Here is a 19,861-nt window from a genome sequence, read left to right on the forward strand (position 1 = left end):
AAGTGACAATTAAACTTTTATTTGATATAGGGTGTGTTTACCGCATGGCCTCACGTGAATCATTAAAGAGATGGGTGGAGCTAAGGCTTTAGAGAGTGAACATGCTGAATTGGTGTAGACCAGCCTTAAAGTATGGGTCGTGACCCACTTAATGGTGGGTCGCGACATGTCAGAGTAAACTTATAATTATTGAATTAATTAATGGAATTGATTTGGCATCTGCGCTCTCTGTTCAGTGCGCCATCACTAAATGCATGCTCTTCAACCGATCGCTGCCCGCACCTGCCCACCTGTCCAGCATCACTACTCTGGACGGTTCTGACTCAGAATATGTAGATAACTACAAATACCTAGGTGTCTGGTTAGACTGTAAACTCTCCTTCCAGTCTCACATTAAGCATCTCCAATCCAAAAGAAAATCTAGAATCGGCTTCCTATTTCGCAACAAAGCATCCTTCACTCATGCTGCCAAACATACCCTCATAAAACTCACTATCCTACCGATCCTTGACTTTGGCCATTTACAAAATAGCCTCCAACACTCTACTCAGCAAACTGGATGGTCTATCACAGTGCCAACCGCTTTGTCACTAACGCCCCATATACTACCCACCACTGTGACCTGTATGCTCTCGTTAGCTGGCCCTCGCTTCATATTCATCGCCAAAACCACTGGCTCCAGGTCATCTATAAGTCTTTGCTAGGTAAAGCCACGCCTTAACTCAGCTCACTGGTCCCCATAGCAGCATCCACCCATAGCACGCGCTCCAGCAGGTATATTTCACGGGTCACCCCCAAAGCCAATTCCTTCTTTGGCCGCCTATCCTTCCAGTTCTCTGTTGCCAATGACTGGAACGATTTGCAAAAATCACTAAAGCTGGAGACTCATATCTCTCTCACTAACTTTAAGCATCAGCTGTCAGAGCAGCTCACAGATCATTGCACCTGTACATAGCCCATTGTAAATAGCCCATCCAACTACTTCATCTCCATATTGTTATTTTTTATATATATATATATATTTTTTTTTTGCTCCTTTGCACCCCAGTATCTCCACTTGCACAGTCATCTTCTGCACATTTATCACTCCAGTGTTTAATTGCTAAATTGTAATTACTTCGCCACTACGGCCTATTTATTGCCTTACCTCCCTAATCTTACCTTATTTGCACACACTGTATGTAGATTTTTTCTATTGTGTTATTGACGGTATGTTTTGTTTATTCCATGTGTAACACTGTGTTGTTTGTCACACTGCTTTGCTTTATCTTGGCCAGGTCGCAGTTGTAAATGAGAACTTGTTCTCAACTGGCCTACCTGGTTAAAAAAAAGGTGAAATAAAAAATTAAATTACAAAAAATAAACTTGTCATTCCCACTCGCCATCACTCACCGCTGTCATCAAATGGAGTAATGCTAGCCACAAGTTCTGACTGAGCTCAATTGTCGTGAAACGCATATACAGCGATGAAATTCTCTCTCTTTCATACAAACCTATAACGAGGAGCGCCCACAATGTGTTTTGTGTGTGAAGTGCTTAGTAATGAGTCTCTCATAATGAACAATTAATATGTCCTGACCAAACATCCACAGCATGATGGTAAACCCATGGAGTTCTTTCGGAACAGGGCATAATGGTTCAGGAAACAGTGCTTTGACAGTGGAAAAGTAAGTCAGCTAGCAAGGCATTGTTGTGATTTTATAACAGGTGATGATGAGCAGAAATAAGGGAGTACTAACCAACTCTCATAGTAGTTGATGTGAGTTTCCCTTTCAAACAATCCCCTGGCCTTGTACACAGCTAATAGCTAACATTCGCCAATGCAAGCTAGCTATTGATAGTGCAACCCTAGTAACTACAGATGAAAAGATGTACAGTAGGCCTGATCATTTAATGTAGAAATTATTGTTGATCTATAAAATACAATAATATTTTTTTTATTCTTAACTGGAATAAACTGAAGTGAGATGCTAACACACTCACAGAGTTCTGGGTTGCTCATCTACAGGAGGAAGCAGTCTCCTGCCTGACTGAGAAAGCGCTATATGTTCTGGTCCAGTTTGTCACCACATACCTATGCGAGTCAGGGTTCTCAACTCTGACATACTTAAAAAACAAGTACAAAAACAGTTTCCATGCTGAGCATGACCTCAGTGTTCCACTGTCAAGACATGCTCTCATTAGGACTGTGTGTGTGTTTTCTGGTCTACATCTGTGTGATGTGATCAATCAGTTTATTCCAGTTCAGAATGAAAAAATATGCATTGTATTTTAACAGCAACAGTTCCAACCTAGACTTTCTTTCAACAATAATTTCTACAGTAAGATGTACAGTAGGCCTGATCATTTTTCATCTGAACTGTTACTTACTGTTGCACTATAAAAAAACTGAGCCTGTGTGCACTGTATGTGTTCTGTTATTCATCTGTGTGATGTGATCAATCAGTTTATTCCAGTTCAGAATGAAAATTATTTATTGTATTTGAACAGCAACAGTTCCAACCTAGACAGATATGTCGAGTGTTTAAAATGGCGGAAAATAAACATAACAAGATATTTATATGGATCTTTAATTTCATTGCTATTTTTTGTCTATATTGCATTTGTTTTAGGCATAATGGCAATGAAATGTACCAATATCTATGTATAGTTGCATATTTTCCTATGCTTGGGTCCCAGGAAAACACTGAATTTCTCATTTGGGCCCCAGGCTGAAAAAGTTTAAGAACCCATGGTGTAGACAAAAAAGAGCTCTCCAGTGGGTATACCATTTTCTCAAAGGTGGGCTTACAAGTTTATCAACGTTCAAAGCAGAATTACTTTCCCATTGTTCTTCAACTGCAGTGTATGAGTCTCTACTTTTAATCCAATGTAAAAAAATAAATAAAATAAAATTCAAATTTAGCTTCAAAAGGCCGAATCGAGGCGGTCAGTCACATATGCATTAGCTAGACAGCAAGCAACAGTTCAGAAAGGAACATTTAATGATGACAGGTGGTAATTAGATGTGCACTGTAGCCAGAACCAAACCTGCACTTGTGTTCACATTGGATAGTGATGCTGCCAGTTTCCACACTAAAGCTACCATCATAAGCATGTCTTTGCATTTAGCTGTAATCACAAAATGACATGCACATTTTTAATCAGCGGAGGCTGGGGAGCCTGGCGATCTGTCTGAGGCATGAGAGCCTGTAGTGGCTCCCGGACCCGACCTCACCCCCCCCCCCCCCAATTTTTTTGCACATTTATGAATAATGATTGAATACACACACAAACTAATTGTGACCTGTTTCAGGAAGCTAGGCGTTTGCCATCTGAACCAAAAATTGTAGAGTATTCTGATGACAGTGATAGGGAAGAAACGTTGATCAACAGTGTTGTTGTCACGGATGAAGTTGACTGAGTTTTGAAATCAGTGGAATGCCCAGTGGAAGATTTTTAATTGCATCCGTAACAGAGAGGGAGAAAGATCTGATGATTCTTATGAAATTGCACATGGTCAATGTGAATGGGAGTAACTTAATACAATGGGCCAAGCAAGCGGTACAAACAAAACAGAAATGACACAGGATGTCTGACTTAGTTAAAGAGGTTCCAGTCTGCCGTGAAGCATTCATTCATGTCTAGCTACATTTTCAGATATTATATGTTTCTAATTTTGTCCAAAAGTATTTTTCATTGCAAGTTAAATCGTACTGTTAGCTAGCTAGCTAACATTAGCTGGCTGGCTCACTAGCAAACATTAGGTGTATGATCTGTTTAGTAATATTATTAGTATCTCAGAAAGCCATTTGAATTTCTAGTTATAGCCTGTTAGCTAGCTAACATTGAACTTAGTTGGTTAGCTTTAGCTATCTGCAGATTCATACTACAGCATTTCATGAATGGTGGCTAGCTATGAAAATAAGTTTGTATTTCTAGTACTAGTACTGTATGGATTGGGATTATGGTTCACTGTTTATCTAGCTACAAAAGACTCCACTTGGCCAGATAATTGCATGACCCATAAAGAGATGGGAGAGGCTTAAACTGTAGCCAGGTGGGTGAGAGAGACATTGTGTCCCCATGGAACAACACATTTCTATGATTGATGGCACTGTGATAAAGGTATGTTGAAGACATAATTAAGTGTCAAAGAGTGTTGTGTTCAAGTATTGTTTTGCTTCCAAAACAGGTCTGGGGAAGGAACTTGATGCCTTGTCAAGGGAGAAGGCGTGCAAGGACTTGAGGCACTGGAAGCTGTCCATAGTGAATCATCAGTAGTGGACGGCAGATTCAACTCCAAGTGGAAATCTGGATGTGAAGGAGGCCAAGTGGAGAAAGCTCGTAAACCACGTGCAGGACATCCGCAACACCTTTGCCTCTAGGTCACCAGGCTGCTCATTATGGCGCACACCTGTCACAATCATTACACACACTTGCGCATCATCAGACTCACCTGGACTCCATCACCTCCCTTTTTAAATTTTATTTAACCAGGTAGGCCAGTTGAGAATGAGTTCTCATTTACAACTGCGAGCTGGCCAAGATAAAGCAAAGCAGTGTGACAAAAAACAACACAGAGTAACACATACAGTAGGATAAACAAAAGTACTGTCAATAATACAATAGAAAAATCTATATAGCTTTATCTATATAGCTTTACCTAGCAAAGACCTATAGATGACCTGGAGCCAGTGGGTCTGGCGACGAATATGTAGCAAGGGCCAGCCGACAAGAGCATACAGGTCGCAGTGGTGGGTGGTATATAGGGCTTTGGTGACAAAACGGAATGCACTGTGATAGACTGAATCAAGTTTGCTGAGTAGAGTGTTGGAGGCTATTTTGTAAGTGACATTGCCGAAGTCAAGGATCGGTAGGATAGTCAGTTTTACGAAGGTATGTTTGGCAGCAATTAGAAGGATGCTTTGTTGCGAAATAGAGTTTACAGTCTAACCAGACACCTAGGTATTTGTAGTTGTCTACATATTCTAAGTCAGAACCATCCAGAGTAGTGATGTTAGTCGGGCGAGCGGGTGCACATAACCACGTGGTAAAATACCTGATGAACAGTGTAGAGGCCTCATGTTCGACTGTGTTCCACGCTGCTTCAGATTAAGGTAGCACACGTGTTTCACACTGCCACACTGCTAACTTAATGTTAGACATGTCATATTTGCAAGAGAAACATTCATAGATGCCCTCAAAGCAGCAATGTTGTATAGTTTCCCCCAGGGCAGAAGAAAGTTGAGCTAGCTTAGCTAACAAGTAGGAAGCGTGCTTTTGGTAGCTAAGTACTGCAGCTAGTTTGCTATCTAAACATTTTAAACTAGAATATCGCAGCTATTAGCTAGCTTCCTGGCTAATGTAGCAAGATAGCTGGAAACTAGAGGCACATTTTGCATTTAGTATCTAATCAATAGATAGATAGCTAAAACCCAGTGCAAAACAAGCAAATGTGAAAACTTTCTATCTTAAAGCACTATGCAGACATCACTCCGCCATTTCCTGGTTGCTAAAATTTGAATAGTTCGCCTAATTTTACTTGACAAAACAAGTAAGTATAGTGTAGAGAATCCTTGTACCATCTAAACTGCTGTGAAACATATTTTCCATAACCAAAAATATTGTATTTTCAGATCGTTGAAGCTGGTGTACAAAACCGAAAATAAAAAAATTCAAAAATGATACTTAAGAACTGGAAGCTTAGAAATAGTGCACATAGAACACATCTATCGCATTTATATGAATTTGGTCTTGTTGCCCAAAGAGTTACATATTGCAGCCTTAACATTGTAAACTAGAATATTGTAGCTAGCTAATTAGCTAGCAGCTAGCTAACATCACTTAGTTAGGTTATCTAGCTTCCTAGCTAACTAATGTAGCAAAATAGCTGCCAACTAGAGTCAAGTTTCACATTCAGTATCTAATCAATAGATAGCTAAAACAAACTGCACTAGCAAGCAAATGTGGAAAAACTTGCTACTATCCAACATACGTTTTCTGCTGCAAACAAATTAAAACTAATCAAGCCAAAATACTTTAATGCAGATGTTTCGGTCATTAACTATGTCAACATTCACAGACAACTTTCAACAGATTATTTGTTAGCTTGAGTCAGAGACATCTAAGTGTTAATGTCTCATCTGCTTTATACATCCATTGGCATCCTCAAACAAGCAGTATGAATGTTAGCGGACGAAACTCGAACGTTTATGATGAACTTCACCAACAGAGTGGAGCAGAGACCAGCCTTTGTGAAATCTAGCACCGATTACATCAACAAAAACTAGAAAAAAGTTGGTTGTATTTGATTAACGTTTATTGTAAAAGTAAGAATTTCAGCAAACAATTAAAGGCATGCAACTACAGAGGACAAACATAGGTACAAGGTACATGATTACGTTTTGTATTGACCTTAGACAAATGGATGTAGTCTGATCTAGATTCCACAAAGCCTGGTCTCTGCTCCACTCGGTTGGTGAAGTTTGTTCAACTTGGAGTGGAGTTTAGTCCACTATATGAATGTCAACTTTGTCATACAGTAAAAAGTGTGCGTGTGTGTGTTATATCCTATGTAGTCCTGACTTTCAACCACACAGGCAGAAAAGTAAACTTAGCCATTTATAGACATAGAACTAATCCTTGAAGACCACTCCTAATCAACAAATTAATCAATGTGTGCTACTTAACAATACACTATTTCCAACTGTTCTAATTTAAAAATGCATAATTGTTCCTTTCGTCTCATCATGATCAGAAGTGTTAAATTGAAGACTAAAAGCACATTTCTGCTGGCTTCACGTGTGACGCTCCCTGCCTTGGCTGTGAAAGTGCTCGGCCCAGCTTGCCATATTATAATTGCTCTCTGATACGGTATGTCTTATTCTGTGTTCATAACCAAGTGAGAATGTGGTAATTACCAGTTGTGAAGTCGTAAATCCCAGTTGCATTCACATTTCTCGTTGAGAAACGTTGATTGGCTAATGGCCAATAAGCTCTTTCAACCATAAACTAAAAGTACAGCTATCGTGTTTGTAAACAAATGATTGTGTTCAAAAACCATATTAATGAATTGCTTTATATAAATTATGTTTTGTTTCATTTAACTGCTGAAAATGCTGTTATCGGGGTAATTTCCTTACCAGGAGATTTCAGAATGTGGGAGGGTTCAGGGATGATAGATGAGTTTCCCACTAGTAATTACGAGTTGGAGGGGCATTCAAGTGGATTTCTCCTAGTCGTATGAGGTAAATACCACCTTCCCACTTGGTTATGAACGCAGCATAAAATTGTGGGACACCCAAGACATAGCAGATGCTTGAGTTGCTTCTCTTTCTATGCTTGAGTCTCACAGCAGCTACAGTATGTTCTGCAATGTTAACTCTCCTCTGGCCTTGACCTTGCTCTTACATGTAAGCCAGCAAAGGAATCATAATGGATGTGAAGATATCACAATAAGAATCACAATCAGTTTCTTAAACTAATTTTATTAAGACGGTTGATACACAAAAAAAACATATATACTTTTCAAAAGACAACATACGGTATCATTTGTATTTGTTCAGTGCACCATAAAAGGCACTTTAGCCAGGGTTATGGAATTCCCTGCATTTTTCATCCATGCATAGAATTGGAGCAGTAATTTTGTTAAGATGACAGACTAACAACGTTGTTAACAATCCTGAAGGGTGACATCCTGTATAGACACATTATACCCAGGCACAAACAAGCCTTTAATCTAAGGCATTATTTCTAACTCAGCAGCCCAGTACAGATCAAAATGAGGGAAATTACTTCATGTTGCTGCTTATAGGAAAAAAATAGATAACAGAAAAATGTATTCCTGTGAATATATTTCAAGGGTTAAGATACTTGGTAATGTTATTATTCCTGTCTGTCCAGATGAGTTTCAATGTATTCAGTTTTTACATGTTATATTAGTTACAAAGAAATGTGATAAAACAAAAAAAGTAATCCCCTTTTTTATGTGATTTCAATTGCATATGATGCAAGAAATATTGGATGATATTTTTCTTCTACACTTAGACCTTGTACGTTTGGGAGCCTCCCAACTCAAGAGCTGCGTTGAGTGTATCACTCAAGAACAAAAAGCTCATAACCACTTCCTAAGTCCCTCTCCTTTCTGGATTTAAACAAAGACACCTCCAGAAAGACAAACACTCACTTTCTCACACACACACACACACACACACACACACACACACACACACACACACACACACACACACACACACACACACACACACACACACACACACACACACACACACACACACACACACACACACACACACACACACTCTCTCGTAATACATGCACATATTCTGTCTTCAACACACACATACACACAGTCTGCTCGCCTCGCCTTGCGAGTGTCTAGCATTGTGAGAAAGGGACAAGTGCCGTGTGTTGAGGATTGCTTGGCTCATGTGTATCTATGAGCAGAGGAAGCCCTTGTCAGAGGCTGGGCCAGAATCTGCTGGGTTAACAACCGGATTAACTGACAGCCCATCTGATTTACCCTGCTTTCTGTCAGTACTCTCAGAGTCTAGCTGTCACAGACTGTCTGATACTACAACACTCCCTTCATTCACAGCTGCTTGCCTGTGGAGGTTCAGTACAGTGGGACGCCAGTGCTCCCCTTATATGCTGACTATTGTGGGTTAAAAGTTTTGGCTCATAATAGCTTCAATGGGGCCTCCCGAGTGGCGCAGCGGTCTATTGCACAAACCATCTTTTGATTTCTGAACGTGTCGGCACCGGGTACTCAGGATGTGGCTGTGTTATTAATGTCATGTTAAATCAGGACTTTTCATTTGAACATATGGGGTGTTTTAGTTTTGTAGGCGAGGCTACCTATTTCTGATCTCGCTCCCAATGATCAGTGCTTCAGTTTATTATGTTGCTGTCCAGAGGTTCTGAATTTGCAATGCACCCGACTGTCCACATTTTTCTGCGCAATAGCCTCTTGATTTGAACATTTGAATTTTTTTGGGGTGTGTAGTAAGCTATTTGATTTAATATATATCTATATATGTATATATTTGAACAGAATAAGTTAGAGCATGCACACTTGCATGCATGCATGCACGCACTCACTCACTCACACATGCACATAGAAACACACACACAATGCATTATTAGTTAGCTACATAATTATTTAGGTAGGGGAAAAAAACATATTGGTCCGTTCAAAACAGTGTTTGGTTGAGGAAACTCACTTGGTTTTAAGATGGCTGCTTTTGGTGACAGTATCAAAACAAATGAATGACTAATTAATAATGAATTACTCAACAAATATAAGTTTGTGTAATGAACAATAACTAGTACAATCATAACAATAAAAACATACAAATTATTATACAAACTGTATACTTTTGGTACAGTATTGCTGTTTCTTTCAGAGACATGGCTGAATGGAATGTTTGAAGGGAATGTCTTTATACCCAGCAGGTCATAATCACAAAGCTTTTCTTTGTTTTGTGAGAGCATTTTCAAAGAGGTAAAAAGAGGCAATACAATAATACATACACATACATTTACATTTGTACAATTACACACAGAATGGGTTTACATTTACGGTTCAACCATCTATCACATCTGATTTCCATTTTTCTTGGCACTGAACATCAATCATTTGTCCCGAAATTACGATAATGCCAAATATAGTTTTTCCTGAGTTCAATCATTTAGATGTTAAATCTTCATTTTTCATATTTTTTTTGTTGGTCTTTACAAATCTCACAATGTTTTTGGTAAAAACTTGCTTTGGGGTTGACTTTAGTTTGCATTGAGGAAAGTAAAATGTGTCTCTATCTAGCTAGACATAATACAATTTCAGATAAATATTACATATTTTTTAAATGGACTATAAAAACTATTCATTCGCAAAGGCTCCTAAGTAACATTGACATGCATGGACATTTAGTTATAAATTCTGCTTGTATGTAACAGATGGCTTGGAGCAAAACAATATGATGTACAGTGCATTTGGAAAGTATTCCGACACCTTCCCCTTTTCTACATTTTGTTACGTTAACACCTTATTATAAAATGTATTAAATCGTTTTTTTCCCTCATCAATCTACACACAATACCCCATAATGACAAAGCAAAAACTGTTGTTTTTTTTGCAAATATATTACAAATTAAAAACTGAAATATTATATAATATGTATTATATAATGAATAAGTATTCAGACCCTTTACTCAGTACTTTGTTGAAGCACCTTTGGCAGCAACTTTGAGTCTTCTTGGGTATGATGCTACAAGCTTGGCACACCTGTATTTGGGTATGATCTCCCATTCTTCTTTGCAGATCCTCTCAAGCTCTGTCAGGTTGGATGGGGAGCGTAGCTGCACAGATATTTTCAGGTCTCTCCAGAGATGTTTGGTAGGGTTCAAGTCCGGGCTCTGGCTGGACCACTCAAGGACATTCTGAGACTTGTCTCAAAGCCACTCCTGGGTTGTCTTGACTGTGTGCTTACGGTCATTGTCCTGTTGGAAGGTGAACCTTTGCCCCAGTCTGAGTTCCTGAGAGCTCTAGAGCAGGTTTTCATCAAGGATCTCTCTGTACTTTGCTCCGTTCATCTTTCTCTTGATCCTGACTAGTCTTCCAGTCCCTGCCGCTGAAAAACATCCCCACTGCATGATGCTGCCACCACCATTGTTCACCGTAGGGATGGTGCCAGATTTCCTCCAGACGTGACGCTTGGCATTCAGGCCAAAGAGTTTAATCTTGGTTTCATCAGACCAGATTATCTTGTTTCTCATGGTCAGCGTCCTTTAGGTGCCTTTTGACAAACTCCAAGCAGGCTGTCATGTGCATTTTACTGAGGAGTGGCTCCACTCTACCATAAAGGCCTGATTGGTGGAGTGCTGCAGAGATGGTTGTCCTTCTGGAAGGTTCTCCCATCTCCACAGAGGAACTCAGATGCTCTGTCAGAGTGACCATCGGGTTCTTGATCACCTCCCTGACCAAGGCCCTTCTCCCCCGATTGCTCAGTTTGGCTGGGAGACCAGCTTTAGGAAGAGTCTTGGTGGTTCCAAACTTCTTCCATTGAAGAATGATGGAGGCCACTGTGTTCGTGGGGACCTTCAATGCTGCAGAAATGTTTTGGTACCCTTCCCCAGACCTGTGCCTTGACACAACCCTGTCTCGGAGCGCCAAGAAGAATTCCTTTGACCTGTTGGCTTCGTTTTTTCACTGACATGCACAGTCAACTGTGGGACCTTATATAGACAGGTGTGTGCCTTTCCAAATCATGTCCAATCAATTTAATTTACCACAGGTGGACTCCAATCAAGTTGTAGAAAAGGATGATAAATGGAAAAAGGATGCACCTGAGCTGAATTTAGAATCGCATAGCAAAGGGTCTGAATACTTATGTAAATAAGTAAATAATTTTGTTTTAAATGAGCAAAAACCTGTTTTCACTTTGTCATTATGTGGTATTGTTTGTAGATTGATGAGTTTTAAAAATATTTTTTATCAATTTTAGAATAAGGCTGTAATGTAACGAAATGTGGAAAAGGGAAAGGGGTCTGAACTTCCCGAATGCATTGTAACTCAAGTGAAACGGAATGAAAGAGAGAAACAAAAAAATAAGGTATCTGACTAGCTCACCAGAATAACCCATTCTCATGCTTGTGCTTAACAATCCGACATCTACATAAATTAAGAGGTAGCCGTTTCCCAATCTTTCCTGACTCATATAAAGACAGATACCCCTTGGTATTGGAGGAGAACATTGGATATTTTAGCTTTGTTGATCTGTCTGAAATCTTCAAATCTGACAAGGTGTCTTCCAGCCACCCATATACATTAATACAATTTTAATTAAAACTACAGTCAATGTGATAGAACAGGTGTCAGTCCAGAATCTATCTCTAAATTGCCTACAATAAGGGGCCCTGACATTTCCAATCATAACAACTGTGGATGTCGAGAGACAAAAACAGTTTCTCTAATAATGTTTTTAAAAGTCAATCTTTTGTCTCTTTTTTTTCACTGACTGACTCTTATTGTGCCGCCATCAGAGAGGCACAATTTATTGAGAAGAATGCAATGAATTTCCTGTTAGTTCTTAGGGGATATGCTTTGTTTTTCCTGTTGCTGGGAGCCGGGGTCTTTTTTTTTCACCCTCGCTGACTTTCCGTCTGGAACTTTTGCTGGGAGGCTAGAGAGGTGAATGTTAGGTGCCTGGACTAGACTAGAGTCGCCCCCCACCCTCCCATTCCTGCTCCTCCCACCCCTTCCTGCCCCCGACCTCACCACTTTCAGGTAGGGTTACGGGTGAGAGCGGGTGCGTGTTTGTGGTGTGACTAAAGAGAGGGGGGTAATGCTTTCTTAAGCATGGTGAAAGAGCGACCAAATAGCACAAGGCCCCTCGGGGTGTCAGAAAGGGGAGACGGTGGTGATGATGATCTCATGCCATGCTGCTGGTTGGCGTGCTCTGAGTGCTGCCAATGCTGGCATTAGCACTACTGTTCTCAGAGGGGGAGGGGTTCGTAGAAACGGGTTGCCGTTTGCTGGTCAGAGAGCAAGGACATCCTGGGGAGAGAAAAAATGTTTTTTGATTCATGGCAAACCAAATTTCAGGTTGCAAAACTGTTGCCTCTGGGGTGCAAACCAGTTGCCTCTGCCTCTAATAAAGACTAATTTACTTGTTGGTTGATTGATTGCATGAATGATTGAGGGAGAAAGACCATGAGAGAGATCAGAAAAGGAGGAGGAGACGGGTTTTCCTGATCTATATGTGGTGCCTACATTACCATTCCCTATTCATGGAAAATATAGCTCTTTATGTTTAACTGTAACTGGCATCAACCATAAACAGTGACTAGCATCTTACCTGAGAGGTTTACTGCAGTCGACCCGACATCCAGTCCGGTGGGGTATCCTAGATCCCATAAAACAGAATAATACCGTTTTAAAATGAAGTCATGGTAAAAATTAAGAGAGATCTCAAATCAAGAGAAAAATACCTCTAAAACACTTTTGAAGTATGTCATTGTAACAACACAAAAGAGATAGTGGGACTCTGACTCACCTGTGCGGATCTTGATGAACCACAGAGCTCCAATAAGCAGAACTCCGATCAGGAAGCCTCCAAAAGCAATGCCCAGCACGGCTGACAGACCAAAGTCAATACACACAGCTAGAACACACAGAAGAAACACATGAATGAATGTCTTACAATGGGGTATTTTGTAGTATCGTTGGAGATCAGCGGAATCACACAGATCAAATCAAATTGTATTGGTCATATACATATGTTTAACAGATGTTATTGCGGGTGTTCCTCCTATGATTTCCTCATTTTCAGCACACAACCAGTTAACATTACAAGCTCATAATTTTTTTTGTTTTGTTGTCTTAAGCTCATTGCACAATTTAGGCCAAATCTGTTTGTGGAAGCAAATGCTTATCGCTGTTGTGTACTTGCTAGTTCTGGCTTTCTCATCATGCGATGTGAAGTCCCAGAGCTTGGCCCTGGCAGTGCCACCATGGCAGCCTGTGTGTGGCATGGTCCCGCACAAGCCGTTGCAGCAATTACAGACATAGATGCAAACAAAACAACTGGAGCCAATGGCTGAGGCAGAATTGCTCTCTCTCGGCAGAACTCTCAAATCAACTATTCTGAAAAAGGCCAGAAAACAGGCCTTGGCCATGTGCTGCGTTGACAAAGGCCTCTGACACACACACACACACACACACACACACACACACACACACACACACACACACACACACACACACACACACACACACACACACACACACACACACACACACACACACACACATACACGTGTGCATCCTAGCAATTGAGCATATGTGCACAAATGCATGCACACCAAGGCACACACACGTTTCCCTGCTTCTGCTTCCTTACTAGTGAACATTTCCAACATGGATCCTGAGAATTTGGGAGGAAGCTAATCATCAGTCCCCTGGGCAGAAACCATCCTGTTTCTTACCCTGTGCAGTTTCTCTCACCTGCCACCTTAAGCCTCCTGCATCCTGTGCCACTGCGCTACATGCTAGGCTCAGCGCTACGCTAGGCTACCGACCGCTCTCTCTTTTCCTGAAGGAAAGACAGGATGCAGGAAGGGTGAGGGACAGCATTCTGTTTGTTTGGCTGCATCTCTTGCCACAATCCAAGCCATGTGCATCTGGTTAATATTGTTATTTATGGTGTCTGTGTTCTTTAAATAATAATCAAGATCATTCATCGCCTCACCTTATTAAAATCACTTAATCATCACTACTGTCACAATATATTGAAACCCTTGTGTGCCAATGAAATGAAACTAATGTGAAGAATACATCCTTCAATAAAGTCTAATGAATTAGATTGTAAGTGATTGTAAGTTATCTTTATAGGAGGATCATTCATGATCTACTACTGTACTAACAATACAGACTCAAAGGCCCTGTCCCAGTTCATGTCTAAACAGAAACCTACTTTACAGTCTTTCTTTTATTTGTTTTCCAAAATGGGCCGACTTGTTATTTGTGTGTTTGGGTTAGACAGCAAAGCTGAACAAACAGAGACAGGAAGCAGAAGCCTTGTTGTAGGTGGGGAGGAGGTGGAGAAGACGGGCAGCAGCAGGCCTGTACTACGACACTACTACTCCAAAGAGCCCTCTGGGGGACAGCTACCAAACAGCAAGGACAACTTAGGGGCTTACACTGTCAAAAAAGCTAAATTCCAACACTCAGGCCAGAATTCTGAAGCAGAACTGAGAGCCCAGAAAGTTGGCTGGCTCCAGTTGTTTGGTGTGTGCACTGTGTAGTCACTTGGCAGGCGTGGATAAAAAGGAGCGCTTAGGTCAATGAGGAGTTGCCTGCAGTTTAATGGGAGGAAACGTTGTTCCCTTGCCACTGATTCTCGTTCAACCATTCTCCATCACAAGTCCCTGAGTCCCTCCACACGCCCACATCACCTTTCCATTACATAAGAACCAGAATGGGCTGGCCAGTAAAACAGGATGCAAAAACAAAAATGAGCAGCGGTGGTCTGGCTGTGTCGCCTCCAAACCCATCACCATCAAGCCGCTGATGCTCCAACCTGTATCCTCTTCTTCTCCTGCATGAGGAAATTGCAGGAAACAATTACTTGTTGGCCATAGCTGGGGAGCTATGTCCCAAGCCAAAACTGGGGAGCTATGTCCCAAGCCATAGCTGGGGAGCTATGTTCCAAGCCAAAGCTGGGGAGCTATGTCCCAAGCCATAGCTGGGGAGCTATGTTCCAAGCCAAAACATGAACCTGGGGTTCTCTTTTCTTTTTCACCCCAAAATAATGGGCTTGCAGAGGGTTGAGGAATGCAAGGTTAGTTCCTGACTCATCTGCCCAGAGATTGTCCTCCCCTTTGAAGAGTGACACCTTCCCCTCTTTGTTTTCGGGGGTTTCTGACAATAGCGCCAGTAATTATTTTGTGACGGACAGCCGCTCGGCCAGACCTCGGACACAATGGATCCCCCTGAGGGTCATTACTAGCTGATTGTGGCCACAAAGTCAGGCTGCAGGCCTTCCTAAGGAAGAGGCCCCACCCCACCTCGCATCCCCTCTACGACCCCTCTCTTTTTGTATATCCTGAACTCATCGTCACCATGACAACGGGCCCAACGTTAAAGTGGAGCTCGTTGGAAGGCGAGACAACTGAGACAGACGGACAGACTGGCAGCAGCTGCTGTGGCTGGAATGAGATGGATGATGAATGTTCTGAGAAGGGAATTGCTGAAGAGGACAATGCGGTGGCTCTTCTATTATTGCATTTGACAGCAGTGTTAGTGCTGATTTAATTTGGATTTCTTTTGGTTTTCCACAGGAAAGAAGATGGCACATTTTAGCATAGGGGAAGTCGGGGGTCATATCAACGATAGAGAAGAGTCATGTTTAAAAAAAATAATTTATGAATTTTGTCATTTAAGGGCCAACATTGGGGTTATCATGTGTACTGTAAATGACTGATGCCAAAGCTGATAAGAGAAAAGGTAAGGGTTGAGTTGCCAGAAGGACAAACTACACTACAACAACAGAGCTGGAAGGATTTGGAGTTAACTGAACTCACTTGGTGGTGGGATGTATGTCTGGGTGACCTCCAAATTCCTCTTCACTCTTCCTCCATCTCCACATTTCTACAAGATAATACAAAGAGAGTGAGACACACATCATTCATATTGCTTTGTTGGCAAATATACTAAAACCTACTAAAGTTAACTCAAAACATCAAAAATGCTTTAAGGTGAAAGGGAAAGTTCACTAAATATTTGGGTTGTTGACTAAGCTACAGTTTAGAATGAACAATGTTTAGTGAGCAACAGTTGGCACACATTATCCCTTGAAGCATATTCTCTGTGTATGATATTTCATTTTCAGTCTAGCTCTAAATGTACACTTTCTGGAACCGTTGGTGCTGTTATGAGGTTGAAATCAATTTGTCAGAGAAAAATGTATTCAAGGAGCTATGAAAAATGCTCAATAAGGAAAGAAAGGATACTAAAAGAAAAAAATGGAACAGACTTTCTCATAGAAGTAAATAAAAAAAAGCAATACCCCCCCAAAACACACACCTACATGCACACACACACACCTCCCCCCCAACACACACCTAAAGTTGAAGTTGGAAGTTTACATACACTTAGGTTGGAGTCATTAAAACTTCACATATTTCTTGTTAACAAACTATAGTTTTGGCAAGTCGTTTAGGACATCTACTTTGTACATGACACAAGTGATTTTTCCAACAATTGTTGACAGACAGAACATTTCACTTAAATTCATTGTATCACAATTCCAGTGAGTCAGAAGTTTACATACACTAAGTTGACTGTGCCTTTAAACAGCTTTGAAAATTCCAGAAAATGATGTCATGGCTTTAGAAGCTTCTGATAGGCTAATTGACATCATTTGAGTCAATTGGAGGTGTACATGTGAATGTATTTCAAGGCCTACCTTCAAACTCAGTGCCTCTTTGCTTGACATCATGGGAACGTCAAAAGAAATCAGCCAAGACCTCAGAAAAAAATTTGTAGACCTCCACAAGTCTGGTTCATCCTTGGGAGCAATTTCCAAATGACTGAAGGTACCACATTAATCTGTACAAACAATAGTACGCAAGTATAAACACCATGGGAACACGCAGCCGTCATAACACTCAGGAAAAAGACGCATTCTGTCTCCTAGAGATGAACGTACTTTGGTGCGAAAAGTGCAAATAAATCCCAGAACGAGAGCAAAGGACCTTGTGAAGATGGAGGAAACAGGTTCAAAAGTATCTATATTCACAGTAAAACGAGTCCTATATCGACATAACCTGAAAGGCCGCTCAGCAAGGAAAAAGCCACTGCTCCATAACCGCCATAAAAAAAGACAGAAGAAGCCGGTTTGCAACTGCACATGGGGACAAAGATCGTACTTTTTGGAGAAATGTACTTTGGTCTGGTGAAACAAAAATAGAACAGTTTGGCCAATATGACCATCGTTATGTTTGGGGGAAAAAGGGGGAAGCTTGCAAGCCGAAAAACACCATCCCAACCGTGAAGCATGGGGGTGGCATCATCATGTTGTGGGGGTGATTTGCTGCAGGAGGGACTGGTGCACTTCACAAAATAGATGCATCATGAGGAAGGAAAATGATGTGGATATATTGAAGCAACATCTCAAGACATCAGTCAGGAAGGTAAAGCTTGGTCGGAAATGGGTCTTCCAAATGGACAATGACCCCAAGTATACTTCCAAAGTTATGGCAAAATGGCTTAAGGAAAACAAAGTCAAGGTATTGGAGTGGCCATCACAAAGCCCTGACCTCAATCCCATAGAAAATGTGTGGGCAGAACTGAAAAAGCGTGTGCGAGCAAAGAGGCCTACAAACCTGACTCAGTTACACCAGCTCTGTCAAGAGAAATTAGCAAATATTCCCTCCAACATATTGTGGGAAGCTTGTGCTACCAAATACTAATTGAGTGTATGTAAACTTCTGACCCACTGGGAATGTGATGAAAGAAATAAAAGCGGAAATAAATAATTCTCTCTACTATTATTCTGACATTTCACATTCTTAAAATAAAGTGGTGATCCTAACTGACATAAGACAGGGAATTTTTACTAGGATTTAATGTCAGGAATTGTGAAAAACTGAGTTTAAACGTATTTGGCTAAGGTGTATGTAAACTTCCGACTTCAACTGTACATACCTCACTGAAGCAGAGTTTGACGGAGCACTCCAGGTCCCAGCTAGTGGACGCCAGGTCATGGAGCAGCTCTAGGGAGAAGCTAACCCTGGTACTGTTGGGGCACATGGTGGAGGAGCACATCTCTGACCTGAAGGGCATGTCTCTGACTACCGGGCATGAGCCCTTGGAGCGCACCGAGCAGTTGATCACCTCGATGGTCAGCACAATCTCCCCCAGCATCCTCCCTGAGATCTGGAGGAGAGGAGAGGGATGAGTGGGGACAGGAATAATTGGAGTGCTAGAAATGTTTGCATACACTACAGTATGGATGTTATATTGTGGCCTAGAGCAGGCCTGGTGGGAGACGTTGGTGGATGCATTTGCTCCCAAGTACATACTGCAAACTACATTGTATGGTCACTATATCATATATGGTGTTATACTGTATAGCAATATGACGATACTATGTACTGTAGATACATCCAGTCCTCTCCTGGATGGAGCTACATCCCCAAACATGAATTAATACCTGTAGATTGAGATCCTATTGAAGAGACTTCTGCTTTGTGTGTTAGGAGTCATGCAGATGTGAAGGTGTGCAGGGCTTAGAGGATGAGAATTTGGGCGCGGCGGAGGAACTGGGAGAGGATTAGAAAGAGCAGGAAGGTGTTGGACTGAAATAAATAGAAAATGGTCTCACCTCTGCGTAGATCCTCTTGTCGCTCTGCACCTTGGCGTTGAGGTCCAGGGGGGAGCGGTAGTCTGGAGAGGTGTACAGCTGCATGATCAGAGGCATCTGAGGGGGGCTAGCGGGCGATGGGGTGGTCTCGGTGGGTGCAGTCTCTGTGACTGAGACAGCAAGACACAACGTTCACCTGTCAGTAAGAATCCATTTGTACAGGATAGGTGGACCATATAATTGTTTTAATAAAATCCTAAATAATAATAATGTTGGCTAAGCTAGTTAGCTAGTCTAGTACAGGAGCCTGCTGGCAACAGTGGCATAGTGTTAGCTACCAATTACTGAGAAAGCTTGATAAAGCATATTTTATTGCAGTTTTGCACCATTATACCAACCAACAGTATGATCATTTATGATTGTAGAACTGGTCACTCTGCATCGGAATTTGCATTAACTTCATACATTAACTAATCGGAACAATTGTCAAATTTCCAGGAACTCCCTAGTAATGCTAGCCTTGCTAGAGGCCAATATTGACTATGCTCACTGTGACTATAACTGTATTTTACCTGGTGTGTGGTCCTTATTCCCCAGGACCAGTGTGACCATGGTGCCCTCGGTTCGGATCTCAGAGTAGCTTGTGATGGTGCTTGCTTTGAAATGGTCCAAGGCCTTCTTCTGTACAGCATCGGCACTGTCTGTGGTGATGGCGACCGTGGGAGGGATCGTATGCATCATGTTGGTGGCAGCAAGCATGATCACGTTGTTAGACTGGGCGAGATAGATATAAAATTAACGGAATTTGATATAATAGATAGTACTGTATGGTTATTTTCCAATTTATATAGGACACCTTTGTCAGTCATAGAGTATAATGCATACTGATCTGAGCCTGAAATGATGACCAGACAAATGCAGACAAAATGTCTGAGTCATTGGTGATTCAGTTTCAGGCATTGATACTACAATTTAGTCAACTGTAGATGTTATCC

General features: G+C 41.3%; 1 protein-coding gene across 1 annotated transcript in view; it reads right to left on the bottom strand.

Moving 5' to 3' along the window:
• Positions 1-8,989: 8,989 nt before the first annotated feature.
• Positions 8,990-19,861, bottom strand: part of LOC139387934 (endoglin-like) — a 42,737-nt gene continuing 31,865 nt past the window's right edge. The window contains exons 8-14 of the mRNA XM_071134328.1: positions 19,439-19,640; positions 18,888-19,036; positions 18,209-18,439; positions 16,084-16,150; positions 13,056-13,163; positions 12,858-12,905; positions 8,990-12,556 (exon numbers count right to left, since the gene is read on the bottom strand). Coding sequence (XP_070990429.1) covers positions 12,432-12,556; positions 12,858-12,905; positions 13,056-13,163; positions 16,084-16,150; positions 18,209-18,439; positions 18,888-19,036; positions 19,439-19,640 — 930 coding nt within the window. The 3' untranslated portion in view covers positions 8,990-12,431. The remainder of the gene's footprint in view (positions 12,557-12,857; positions 12,906-13,055; positions 13,164-16,083; positions 16,151-18,208; positions 18,440-18,887; positions 19,037-19,438; positions 19,641-19,861) is intronic.

The sequence above is a fragment of the Oncorhynchus clarkii genome, chromosome 29, assembly GCF_045791955.1.
Source record: "Oncorhynchus clarkii lewisi isolate Uvic-CL-2024 chromosome 29, UVic_Ocla_1.0, whole genome shotgun sequence".
Lineage (NCBI taxonomy): Eukaryota > Metazoa > Chordata > Actinopteri > Salmoniformes > Salmonidae > Oncorhynchus > Oncorhynchus clarkii.